At 44.5% G+C, this 13,218-nt stretch overlaps 1 protein-coding gene across 2 annotated transcripts; it reads left to right on the forward strand.

Annotated features, from left to right (window-relative positions):
• The first annotated feature begins 13 nt into the window (after positions 1-13).
• Kin (Kin17 DNA and RNA binding protein) lies at positions 14-12,164 on the forward strand. Of its 2 annotated transcripts, NM_025280.2 has the most exons (5): positions 75-207; positions 5,193-5,287; positions 9,576-9,619; positions 9,704-9,826; positions 11,181-12,164. In NM_025280.2, exons 1-5 carry the CDS (start codon positions 94-96, stop codon positions 11,978-11,980), a joined length of 1,176 nt encoding a protein of 391 aa, NP_079556.1. In that variant the 5' UTR covers positions 75-93; the 3' UTR covers positions 11,981-12,164. The 2 variants fall into 2 exon arrangements, with proteins under 2 accessions (XP_006497429.1, NP_079556.1); XM_006497366.4 differs by lacking the exon at positions 9,576-9,619 and having other exon boundaries at positions 14-207.
• Positions 12,165-13,218: the final 1,054 nt, after the last annotated feature.

A 13,218-nucleotide genomic window follows, 5' to 3' on the forward strand; every position in this document is an offset into this window, starting at 1 on the left:
CCCATTTCCTGCTGTCAATTTCGGTCCCGCCTGTCCCCGCGCTGAGCCAGTTCCGCTTCCGACCGCTTTGTAGTTGTAGCGCTCAGGGTCGCCATGGGCAAGTCGGATTTTCTGAGCCCCAAGGCCATCGCCAATAGAATTAAGTCCAAAGGGCTCCAGAAGCTTCGCTGGTACTGCCAGATGTGCCAAAAGCAATGCCGCGACGAGGTAAGTGACTCAGGCTGGCCGCGACCCCTCCCTCGGCTTGGAGCCCTCTCCGGCGCAGTCTTCCCCAGCTCGGCGCGAAGCCCTCCAGCTCCACGAGAAGTGGTCGCAGACAAGCACTCACTGATCGCTTACAATCGCTAGGCTGAGCACTGAGGTTTTACATTTAGACTTCCCTGGTGGGGTCGGTCGGTCAAGACGAGGAACTCAAGTTGCTCCGCTTAATAGTGACATGGGCTTGGCCACTACTGGTAAAGTAGAGGTAATAGTTGTACCCACCGGCAAGATTGTCGCCGAGTTTTTTCATGGAGAGAAGAACTCTCCATGACATAAATGCTTCATTCCCGACTTGCTACTGCTATCCTATAGTTTCAGTATGTGGGTTCCCAAAGGTACAGGCGTGCAGTCCATCGCACCTAGGAGTGACCGCTAAGTGTTTTTCCATATTTGCTTACATCATATAGTAAATTATATAAATATATGAATATCAGTATACCTTCACCCTTGAAGACTTAATTGTGTAATCAACATAACAAGTAATCGTATTATCTTTTCAATTAATGCCAAAATGCCACCAATATAACAGAACTAATAAAAATTCTTGTACATTATCTGATACATATTTTTGTTTTAGAGACAGTATCTCAGTATGTAACTTTGGCTGGTCTGGACCTCACCAGGCTGGCCAAAAAACGAGATAGACCTGCCTCTGCTTCCCAAGTGCTGGTTGATATCAGAGATATACACCACCCTACTTTATATTAATACTTTCTTGGTAGTCTTGTGGTGGCGATGGGGACCAGAGAGGTTGTTTATTAAGCAGTGCTACAAGTTTTGTTTAATGTCTTATGTATGCCTGGCAAATGCTCTACCACTGAGCCCTCATGCACTGCGTCATATTTCTGTTATCTTATTTTGGTGTATGTGTTTATGCATGTGTGCATGCTGCACCAAACAGATACATCCATACGGAGATCAAAGGGCCACATGTAAATGGTTATTTCCTTCCAGCTTGAGGGTCCTGGGATTGAAGTCATGTTGTCACATCTGGCACCAAGCGCCTTTAGCCACTGAGCCATCTTACTGACCTTATGCCACCTTCTTAGTAAGTCATCACAGACTGAACCCAGTCCCACTGCCACTGACTGGATTGCAAAACTCTGTGCATGTTATTGTTTTTCTAAGACAGGGTTTCTCTGTGTGGCCCTGGCTGTCCTGGAACTTGCTCAGTGAACCAGGCCCAGGCTGGTTTTGAACTCATAGATATCTGTCTCTGCCTTTTTAGTGCTGGGACTAAAGGTGTGCAACGCCATTGTCCAGCTTCAAAACTCTGACTTACTTACACTCATTTCTTTCTTATTTATTGTTTCTTTTGTTTTTTGCGATAGGGTTTCTCAGTGTAGCCCTGGCTGTCATGGAACTCTCTCTGTAGACCAGGCTGGCCTCGACCTTCCAAATGCTGGGATTAATGGTGTGCTCCATCACCACTCAGCTCAGTTCTTTTTTTTTTTTTAAATATTTGTTTATTTATTATATGTAAGTACACTGTAGCTGTCTTCAGACACTCCAGAAGAGGGCGTCAGATCTCATTACAGATGGTTGTGAGCCACCATGTGGTTGCTGGGACTTGAACTCAGGACCTTAGCAAGAGCAGTCGATGCTCTTAACCGCTGAGCCATCTCACCAGCCTCAGCTCAGTTCTTAACCTTTTAGTTATCCATGGACCATCTACAATTTTTGCCTAATTTGTGCACTGCCTGAAAGAAATGATCAAGTTTTACTTTAAAAGAAATTTGGTATCAAAGACCAGTATTGCTTTTCATAAATTAAAATATGGATCAAAATGAAACCAAAATATTATTCAATTCTAGAAACCTAATGGATTGGAAGGGGTGGAGGGGATATCATGGCTCTGGCCTTCCTTCCTGTCAGTTTTCCCAGTATTTCAAGATGGGGACAGAAAAGGGAACATGTAAGAGCCACGCCCTCCTTCCCTTGAGTAGGGAAGGCAGGGAATGTACCTGAGGCCAGCCAGCCAGAATCAGCATCCCTACCAAGAAAACACAATAAACAGACCTGCTCATGTGTCCTCTTCTCATGAGAACTTATGTTCAGAAGAACATTTGAGGATGGTGGAATGGGTGACAGATGTGGTGGCACACACCTGAAATCACTGCACTTCACAGACAGAGACAGGAAGTCTCAAGTTTCAGACCTGACGCTGCAGTTTAAGGCTTATGCCCCCATGTCCACCTCATTACTTCCTGGTTTAAAAAGTGTTTTTCAACTATTTTCCCCCTCTTGCTAGTTTCCTTCTAACTCCCAGGACAGAGTCCTTTTTCAATATTGCTTTGTAACCTTTAACATTTTTTTGGTTTTTTGGTTTTTTTTTTTGTTTGTTTGTTTGTTTGGTTTTTTTTGAGACAGGGTTTCTCTAAGTAGCCCTGGCTGTCCTGGAACTCACTCTGTAGACCAGGCTGGGCTCGAACTCAGAAATCCGCCTGCCTCTGCCTCCCGAGTGCTGGGATTAAAGGCGTGCACCACCACGCCCGACAACCTTTAACGTTTTTCATGAATCTTAGCACTGTGAGACCCTGAGGATTTCCTTCCATGGCACAGGATGAAACATGGGACCACTCATTAATTGATCTTTCCCAAAATGTGTACCCTGAGCCTAACTAACTTTCAGAATTACAAGAACTAGAGAAAGAAGGCAGAAGGAAACCATTCACCACCATGAGGGTGCAGTTCACAGCTATGCGGCATTGGCCGGCCTCTCTGAGGCAGTGCTTAGGCAGGAAGGCTGGTTACGTTTAATATGTGTGCCAGAGTGTCTGGTTGTGTGTGCACACTTGCTCGCCCATGGAAGCCAGAAGAGTGTAAGTGTGTCTATGTGTGTGTGTGTGTGGGGGGGGGTGTTGAATTATATAGGGTAAATTTTTCATTTCTACTTCATATGTACTATTGAAATTTTAGCTTCAAATACAGGTAGAAGAACTGTACCAAGACATATGTTGTTGCTAAGTTTTTATGTCTGTGTGTGTGTGAAGAGGTGCTGGATCCTTGAGGTTGGTGTCCTAGGCATTTGCGAGCATCCTGATGTAGGTGCTGGGTACCGAGCTCCTTTGCAAGAGCAGCCTGTTCTCCTCACCACTTAACTATCTCTAGCCCCAGCGTGCTTTTATTTAAAGCAATCTTTAAAAGTATGGCTATAATATATTTAATAGCATCTAGGCAAGGGGCACTAAAAGCTAAAGTAGAAGGAAACAAGTGAAAAGAATATCTGCAGTGAGAACTCGGCTATGACCCTGTAGTGATTTCAATATGCTTGGCTCAGGGAGTGGCCATATTTGGAGATGTGGCTTTGTTGGACTGGGTATGACACTGTGGGCATAGGCCTTAAGACCCTCACCTAGTTGCCTGGAAGCTAGTCTTCTGTTTGCCTTTGGAACAAGATGTAGAACTCTGAGCGCCTCCTGCATCATGCCTGCCTGGATGCTGCCATGCTCCCACCTTGATGATAATGGACTGAATCTTTGAACCTGTAAGCCAGTATCAGTTAAATGTGCTTGTAAGAGTTGCCTTGGTCATGGTGTCTGTTCACAGTAGTACAACCCTAACTAAGACAGACCCTTTGTGCTTGTTTTGCCCTGCCAAGCTCTCTGGTACTCAGTGGGTTGAGCAGTCTACATGGTCGTCCCCACCCTATCCCACACATCACCTTCAGTCTCTTGACCTTGAATGTTCTGTATTTGACTGGGTTGCAAGATTCAGTTCTGTGAACAGCAAACTTAAAAGTGAAGCTGTACTCAAGTCAGTCCAGTATTTCTCACGATATCGTGAGGACCTACATTTGGATCACCAGCAAAACGAGTTAAGGAAGACAGAGGCAGAAGGAGCCCTGGAGCTCGCTTACCAGCCAGTCTTCCTAAACCTGGGAGCTCCATCACCAAAGAAGTAGCTGGACAGTGGCAGGAGCACTCCTGACTCCCACCTCACACACACACACACACACACACACACACACTCACATCTACACACACTCACTCACAGGCACATACTCTCATGCATGCACATACACACCTACATATACTCATACCTGCATGTGCCCACACTCACAGATACATACATACCTGCACGCTTACATACATACCCACCTGCATGGGGGAATAAAGGGAGTGGGAGAAAACCCAAGTCCCGCCAGAGTTCCTTTGCTCTGGGCAGGCAGACACAGAGGAGTGCCGCACGCTTTCCACACTGCTACTTGGGTGTCTGGCTGTGGGAAGCCACGGACCCCAGCCCTTGGGGGCGTGGACAAGGGCAGTCCTAGGTCTCTGGACCTCACAGAGGCCAGAGATAACAGGTTCTCAGTCTCGGGCATCCCAGACACCACCAAACACCTCTGAAGAGCTGAGAACAAAAAGGAGGCCCTGTGGGAGGAGTCAACCCAAATGCCAGGAGCTCGGGGCTTTATCTGCAGGACTGTTAGTCACAGAATTATGAAGTTGGGGGCTCTGTGGTGTCAGGCACCTGTCTCTGGGAACGTGACTCACTTTTCTGTCCCTTGTAGAGTTTTCTACTGGGTCACCAGAGCAAGCCTTATTCAACCAAAGTAGGCTGCCTTTCACTACCCCACACCCACCTGTCATATGCTCACATAGAGTGTGATTAGAGTGATTTGACTTAGTAAAATTCATTTATCAAGACTGGAGAGATGGCTGAGAGCTCTAGCTGTTCTTCCAGAGCACCCAGGTTCTATTCCCAGCATCACTGCTGTCTGTCACTGTCTTCAGTTCCAGTGACTCCAGACATGTAGCCTGTCCCCTTCAGACACTGCACATGGCAGTACATAGGCACACATGTGCACAAAACTCCCAAGAGAAGAATTTATCATTAACCCATTTGCAGGGCTTAATCGACTATTGTGTGTAGGGGGGTCGGTGATACTGTAGATTAGAATTTAACTCCCTCTTTAACATCTTTTGTAGAATGGCTTTAAGTGTCACTGTATGTCTGAATCTCATCAAAGACAACTGTTGCTGGCTTCAGAAAACCCTCAGCAGTTTATGGATTATTTTTCAGAGTAAGTAATTCAAAGACATCCTTACCTTGTAAGGTTACTAAGTGGGCATGTAATGGAAGTGTTCAATATTGTATGCATTGTAGAGCGTTGTCCCTTGTGTGTTGAGTTGGCTGTAGGCTCATCATTGTGCTTGGTCTTTATCTTCTTTTGAAATTAACCACAGTGTGACATTGTTAGCAGCGTATCTTAGAACTTTTTTTCACTTCAGCTCTGCCTAGCCTCAAAGCTCTCCCCACCTAGGGGCTTTAGGGAAGCACGTTGGGATGCGCGCCCTGCGTTTCCCTGTGCTCTAGGTATGTCATGGGTATGATGGCACTCGAGTGGCCCCTCACTCAACTCTTGTGCTCCTGGGAAAAGATTCAGTGACGTAATACTTTTAAAGGGCTCAGAAGCATGGCTAGTTCTAATAAAGCTTTTCTGATTATTAATAGCAATACTAGTCTTTTTTTTTTTTAACTAACTTCTAGATCTTTTCTGAGGAACACTTTATACATGTGATTAAAGATGTCAAAGAGCTTTTGTTTCTATGGGTTATATGTGTCAACATTTCAAATTAAATCTGAAAAAAATTACAAATATTATTTATTAGCCCATTTAAAAATACCAGTATGCTTACCCTATGTTCAAATAAAATGGGGACTTGGGAGAAGACTCCTTGAATAAAGTGCTTGCCAACCCCATTTGAGGACTAGAGTTTCAATCCCTAGCATCCACAGAGCAGCCAAACAAACAGGTATGGCGATTAGCCCTCAATCCCAGTGCTCAGGAACAGAGACAGGCACGCCACTAGCTAGACTGTACACTGGAGCTGTCTTCAGACACACCAGAAGAGGCCATCAGATCCCATTGCAGATGGTTGTCAGTCACCATATGACTGCTGGGAATTGAACTCAGGCCCTCTGGAAAAGCAGTCAGTGCTCTTAAACAGTGAGCCATCTCTCCAGCCTTCCCCACACTCCCTTCTCTTTTCTTGATTTAAGACAGAGTCTTACTGTGCACCCAAGCATAGTGTGGAACTTAAAATCCTCTTGCTTCAGTCTTACAAATGCTGGAATTATAGCTGTGTTCCACCATACTTGGCTGAAATTTTTAATAGAAAAACCAAACCAAAGCAACATACTATATTTCAAATACAAATTTGAAACATATTTTACATTTTTACAAATGTCTTCAGTATCTCACTTAAAAGACAACTGGATCCTCACCTTTCCTTGCACATTTACAAAATACTGTGTGAGGACGATAAAGGAGGCTCAGCCTTAGCATGTTTGGGTTGTCAGACGAGGAAAGCACTCTAAGGGTCTTCCCAAAGACACTGCACTGAGGCGGTGTGTGCAGAGTCCTTGGAGTAGTCATTATACTGAGGCTGTACCAGGACAGCGAGCATGTATGTGCTGTTGAATCAAAATCCACTGCTCTACTTTTTGGGTGGATCTTGTACATCCAAAAGGTCTTGTAATGAAGGCATCTTGGCCTGTTGAAAAATACTGAGTGACTGAGTTACAAAAACCTCCCTTTGCAGTAGTGACCTCATTTATTGTGCAGTGTCATCTGATCATGCTCATTAATAGCAGTACAGATGCTGTCAGACAGACCTTGGGTTGAGAAGTACGCTGAGCTCAAGCTGGCAGGTTCTACTTGCCACATTTCTAATCGTGACTCAGAAGCCCAATCCTGTGTTTGACCACACAGTGCCTGTTCTTACATGACTAGCACGAGAGTCTTACTTTCATTTTGAGAAAATGTATGCCAAATGCCTAGTTCGGAATAATGGGAGCTTCTGTGCCCTTTGCTCTGCTATGCCTCATGAGAGTAGTTCACCTCCCAGCTCGGTTGTATGGGTGGTTTCCTCACAGCAGCTGTGAGCACAGTGGCAGCGGGTCATCTGCAACCTTCACTCTGTCACAGTGTTAGCCAGGTGGCATTGAAGGCTCGGGTGGAATACAGCCAGCAAGTTTTACTGCTCCATGGGTCAGTCTAGATAAAGCTCCTTTGAGTTTTCCGGTTATTGGCATGGGGTTACAGAGTACATCCATTGTTGGATGGTTTGAGGTCACCCACTACCCATGACCTTGCTTTGGATGCTAAGCGCTGGTGGGTTTACCTTCCATCTTGAAAATATTATTCATTTATTCACTCACTTATTCATTCATTTGTGTTTTGAAGCAGGGTCCTGTTACATAGTCCTGGCTGACTTGGCACTCACTAGTAGTACAGGCTAGTCTCAGATTCAGGTTAGTCCTTGTCTGGGCCTTCCCAGTGGTGGAATGACAGATGTCTGCCATGAAGCCTGTTTTCCTTTCATTGCTTTTAATCTCTCAAAGACCACAATGACAAATGTAAAATTAGTCTGTGACTTACCTAAAACCGTCGTGAATACCACTGTATGCTCAAGCCATGCGCTGGTAAAGAACACTGGCAAGTGCTGGGCACTTCCTGGCTTTCTCTCCTTTCTCCCTCCTGTTCATGCCACTGTTTGCTGGAGGCTGCCCTTCTGTCCCTTGAAGTCACTATGGCTTTTCCCGTCTTCATCTTCTGTGGTCTGTCTGAATGGATCACACTTGTAACTCCTCACTGACATACTTTTCTCTGTGCTTTCTTTCATGGCAGTCTTACTTCTGCTTCTTTCTTTTAGCTCCTTGGTTACCAGAAAGTTCTTCAGGATGATTCTCTGATCTGTCGGTGTCCTCCCACAGTCACCTTAAGTCACAAGTCACCATAGGTCACATCCTTTTAACTCTTGCCTTGGGGCTGTAGGTTTTACGTTTCTGTGACATTCTCTGACGTTCCTGGGTGATGGTGTGTAGCTGGCTTGGGAACCTAACTTGAAAGTCACTGTGCCTTGCTGCTCTCCGTGGTTTTCTCCCTCCCTCCCTTCCTCCCTCCCTTCCATCCTTCCATCTCTTTCCTGTTTTGTACATGTTTTGTGTATAGATTACATTTTTTTAAGATAGCATGTAAAGTAATGGGTTTCATCATGGCATTTTCAAATGTGTTATTCTACTCATAATTCATAATTGCCTACTGGCCTTCCCTCCCTCCTTCCCTCCCTCCTTCCCTCCCTCCTTCCCTCCCTCCCTCCACTGCTTGTCTCCTCCCTTCCACCCCCAAGTAATAATCTACTCTTACGTTGTCACCTGTATTCTATTAGCTTCCTTTTCCTCTCCCTTCCTTTGTGGCTTTATCTCTCTCTCTCTCTCTTTCTCTCTCACACACACACACACACAGACACACACACACACACACACACACATACATACCCCTTTAAATATAGGTTTCACATATGAGAGAAAACATATTTGTCTTTATGATCGGCTTTTCTTAACATCATGATTTTTTTCTATATTTTTTTCTTGCAAATATTATGATTTCATTTTTCTTTAAAAATTACTTCTTCTATGTGTATATGTGTTTTGCCTGTATGGAGACTAGAAGAGGGTGTTGAATCCCCTGGGACTGCAGTCAAAGACAGTTGTGAGTAGCCGTGTGGTTGCTGGGAATAAAACCTGGGTCCTCACAAGGAGCTAAACTGTATCTTTAGCCCCTCTGTTTTTCTTTAGGACAGGATAATACATGATCGTCTTTCAAATTACAGATTTTAATTTATTAATTTTCAAACTAAGTTTGAATGTTTTCCTAGTGCTTGCATAAAACTAGATCTATATAACGTGACATTCAAGATGATTCAATACTTTGGCCTCATCTTCCAGGCACCCCTTCTCTCTCGTGCAGTTCTTCCTCCACATCCTCATCACTGTCTTCTCAGAATGCAGCCTAAGTGGGTTGTGTCGTGTCTCAAACACACCCTGTGCTCATGACTGTGTCAGCTGGGAACGGCCTTCCATTTTGACCTTTGAATTATAGCCTACTGTCCATATTAAAATCACCTGGCAGTGCCCTCAAATCTGTTTCTGATGTCTTCTGCCTTTTCCGTTGCCTTTACTGGAACCGCTTAGGTTAAGATGTCTTTTGGCCACCTGGACAGAGTGGTATTGTTTTGCTGGAGTCGTCAGCACAGGGACCCTGTGATGGGTCCTTTCTAAGGACACGTGCTAGCTTTGCTGAGGCCAAACATCTCAACTCCAAGCTGACTTACAACTTCCCTTTGAAAGCCAATCTTCGCAGATCTTTCTCTGTTTACTTTTAAGGTTTGTGGCACATGGCAGTATGGGTGATTGGTGAGACTATTGGTCACTAAAGTTTGTGATTGTTCAAACTTCAGGAAGATGGCACAGTATATTTATTGCAAGTACCTTAATGGCTCTCTCTCTCTTTCTTTCTTCACTAGGGAATTCCGAAATGACTTTCTGGAACTTCTGAGGCGACGCTTTGGTAGCCATCTTAAATATTATGGAAATAATAATTTCATAATTGTGTGGGTTTTTTCAGGCTCAACGGTGTCACATTTTGTTTCAGGCACTAAAAGGGTCCACAACAACATTGTCTACAATGAATACATCAGCCACCGAGAGCACATCCACATGAACGCTACCCAGTGGGAGACACTGACCGACTTTACCAAGTGGCTGGGCAGAGAGGGTAAGAAGAGCGCGGACAGGAGCTGGTGGTCCGTGGCTCCGTTTCTAGGGGAGCCGTCATTTTCAGTCTCTGTCTGACTTTATGAGAAGAGGATATGTAGGGCAATCAGAAAGGTAGGAGGCCTTACAGTCCCTCAGGTGCCACTTCGGTCGTTTTGTTTCCTTTTGAAGCAGGGTCTTACACAGCCCAGGCTGCACTGCGACTTATAACGCTCGTGCTTCTCGGCTGTAGTGAGGGAGAACACCATGGCGGGGAGCACATGACGGGGCAAACCACGCAGTGAGGCCGAGAGGCCAGGGGCTGGGGGGAGACGCGCCCTTCCAGAGCAGGGCCCAGGGCGGGCCTCTTCCCTCCTGCCAGGACCCACCCGCTAGTCTCTGCCACCTCCCACAGTGCTGTCGGACTCGGAGTCCATGGATGGATTAATTCACTGATGGAGTCAGGGTCTCCAGATCCAGTCACTTCACAATGCCTGGAGACCAAGCTCTCAGCACATGAGCTCTGGGAAACGGTTTGTATCCAAACCATAATGTTTGCATCAGGTTTAAGAACTATTAGCAGTCTGATGGCCTGAAATTGATCCTTAGGGCACACTTTGCAGATTCCTAAAAATGTCCAGCTTCCACACAAGCACATGTATACATCACACACATACACACACTGCACCACACATGCACATGTGTACCACACATGCACAAATTAAAGTAATAACAATTATTTAAGTTATTATTATTGTAAAAAGTTATTACTGCTAATAACTTTCTACATTTTCTTATCTTCATGTTCATCCTTCCTTTCTTCCTTCATTTATTGAGACGGTAGCTCACACTGTAAGCTACTCTAGAATGTATCCCAAGTTGACCTGGAACTCACAGATGTCCTCCTGCTTCAGCCTCCTGAGTGTTAGGGTTATAGCATGAACCGTCATTGCTCAGCGATATAGTCCTTGTTTAGGAAATTCTTCGCATTCTCTCACGAGGTTAGAGTTCAAGTTTGCTCTTCTCTCATTTCTAATCTTTATATGATGAGAAATTAGGAAGGCAGGAACTTGGTGTCAATATTTTGCTTATTTAGTGTGTTACTTCATTCTAAGTTAACAGATCATTTAATAGTCATCAGACAGCAACGTCGCTGTAACTAGGTGACGCATCAGCTGTTCCTAAAGTACTTCCTGTGCGTCTCATAACTGTTAACTCGGTGTAGCTGTGTAAGCACTGTCCATCTCAGGTCTGTGTGGACCAAGATCCTGTTGGGAGTCACTGCATGCATAGTGTGCAGAGCTGGAATGCTTCGCCTGTGCACTTTACTCTGCATCTGGACGGTCACGCTGTTGTCTGGTTTTTTTGTTTTTAAGGCTTGTGTAAAGTGGATGAGACACCGAAAGGCTGGTACATTCAGTACATAGACAGAGACCCAGAAACCATCCGTCGGCAACTGGAATTAGAAAAAAAGAAGAAGCAAGATCTGGACGATGAAGAAAAAACTGCCAAGTTCATTGAGGAGCAGGTGAGAAGAGGCCTGGAAGGGAAAGAGCAGGAGACACCTGTTTTTACAGAACTTAGCCGAGAAAATGAGGAAGAAAAAGTTACGTTCAATCTGAATAAAGGAGCGGGTGGCTCAGCGGGAGCTACAACATCCAAGTCAAGCTCTTTGGGACCAAGTGCACTGAAGCTGCTGGGGAGCGCAGCATCCGGGAAACGGAAAGAGTCTTCACAGAGCTCCGCCCAGCCTGCGAAGAAGAAGAAGTCGGCCCTGGATGAGATCATGGAGCTCGAAGAGGAAAAGAAAAGGACCGCACGGACAGACGCCTGGTTACAGCCGGGGATCGTTGTGAAAATTATAACGAAGAAGCTTGGGGAGAAATATCACAAGAAGAAAGGGGTCGTTAAGGAAGTGATTGACAGGTACACAGCTGTGGTAAAGATGACTGACTCTGGAGACAGGCTGAAACTGGACCAGACTCATTTAGAGACAGTCATTCCGGCCCCGGGGAAAAGGGTTCTAGTTTTAAATGGAGGCTACAGAGGAAATGAAGGCACTCTCGAATCCATCAATGAGAAGGCTTTTTCAGCCACGATAGTCATTGAAACTGGACCTTTGAAAGGACGCAGAGTTGAAGGTATTCAATATGAAGACATATCTAAACTTGCTTGAGTTTGAAAATTTGATAACAACACATTGAAACTGTGAAGCATCAAATTGGTGTTAGCCAAGGCACTGTGTAACTCTACTGTGTTAGGGGATTTGTTTTGTATTAAAAAAAAAAAAATCATCTATTTAAATACTAGTGAATAGTTGGGTAAATTTATAATAAAATCTATGTTTTTTTTAAGTGTCATAACTGTTATTTTATCTTTGTTCCGTTTCCCTGATGGATTTTTACCATCATTAAAGAATACTACTGTAAAGTGTCGTGAAAGAGAATTTGGGAAAAATAGCAATTCTTAAAGACACAGTGGCATCTGTTTCTAGTCAGGCAAACTTGACCTGGGTTCTGACAAGCCGCTATAATACTTTTCTTTTGCTGGAATAAGACCAGCGAAGAGATGTCACTTTATTTTATTAAGAAGTCCTTTAGAGTCTGTTGAGATGGCTCAGCAGTTAAGAGCACTGATTGTTCTTCCAGAGAATCCGTGTTCAATTCCCAGCACCTACACAGTGGCTCACAGCTATCTGTAACCCAAGTCCCAGATCCACTGCCCTCTTATGGCCTTTGTGAGCACTTCATGACACGCTCTCCAGACATTGGTGTAGGCCAAATATCCATACACAGAAAATAAATTGTATGTGTGTCGAACCTTTGGTTTCTCTGGGCTGTATTGGAGAAAGAACTGCCCTAAAATCCACATTAGATCTAGTAGGATCTAACTGGTGGTCCATAGGTGGTGAGATCATGCATGGGGTCATGATGTCATTTACAGAGTTCATGCTTCAGAACCAGACAGTCAGGTTAAGAATATATATTTGTCTGTGTATATATATATATATATATATGTGTGTGTGTGTATGTATATGTGCATATATACATGTATATACATGTGTATGTGCATATATATAGTCTGTTCGTGCTTGGTTTTATTTACAGTTTTTAAAAGAACTATGGTTGTGTGTGTGTGTGTGTGTGTGTGTGTGTGTGTGTGTGTGTGTGTGTGTGTACAGCATGTGTACAAGCCTGCAGAGGTCAGAAGAGGGCATTAGATCCCCTAGAACTAGAGTTATAGATGCCTGTGAGATGACATGGGGGCTCTAGGAACTGAAACTGAGCCCCTCTGCTAAGCCAGCTCTCCAACCTCTTGCATTTATGTTTTTTACCCTAAAGAAGGCTGACTTAGTTTACAATCATTTTAAAACATGGTTTTAAAAACTGAAAAACTTCTGACTAAGGTACAATC

Source organism: Mus musculus, chromosome 2 (assembly GCF_000001635.26).
Source record: "Mus musculus strain C57BL/6J chromosome 2, GRCm38.p6 C57BL/6J".
Classification (NCBI taxonomy): Eukaryota; Metazoa; Chordata; class Mammalia; order Rodentia; family Muridae; genus Mus; species Mus musculus.

Bases quoted from the DNA above. Each gene is read 5' to 3' on its own strand.
- Kin (NM_025280.2), top strand. From the start codon at position 94: ATGGGCAAGTCGGATTTTCTGAGCCCCAAGGCCATCGCCAATAGAATT. The intron at 208-5,192 runs GTAAGTGACTCA...CATCTTTTGTAG, and splicing joins AAAAGCAATGCCGCGACGAG to AATGGCTTTAAGTGTCACTG. The intron at 5,288-9,575 runs GTAAGTAATTCA...TTTCTTCACTAG, and splicing joins TTTATGGATTATTTTTCAGA to GGAATTCCGAAATGACTTTC.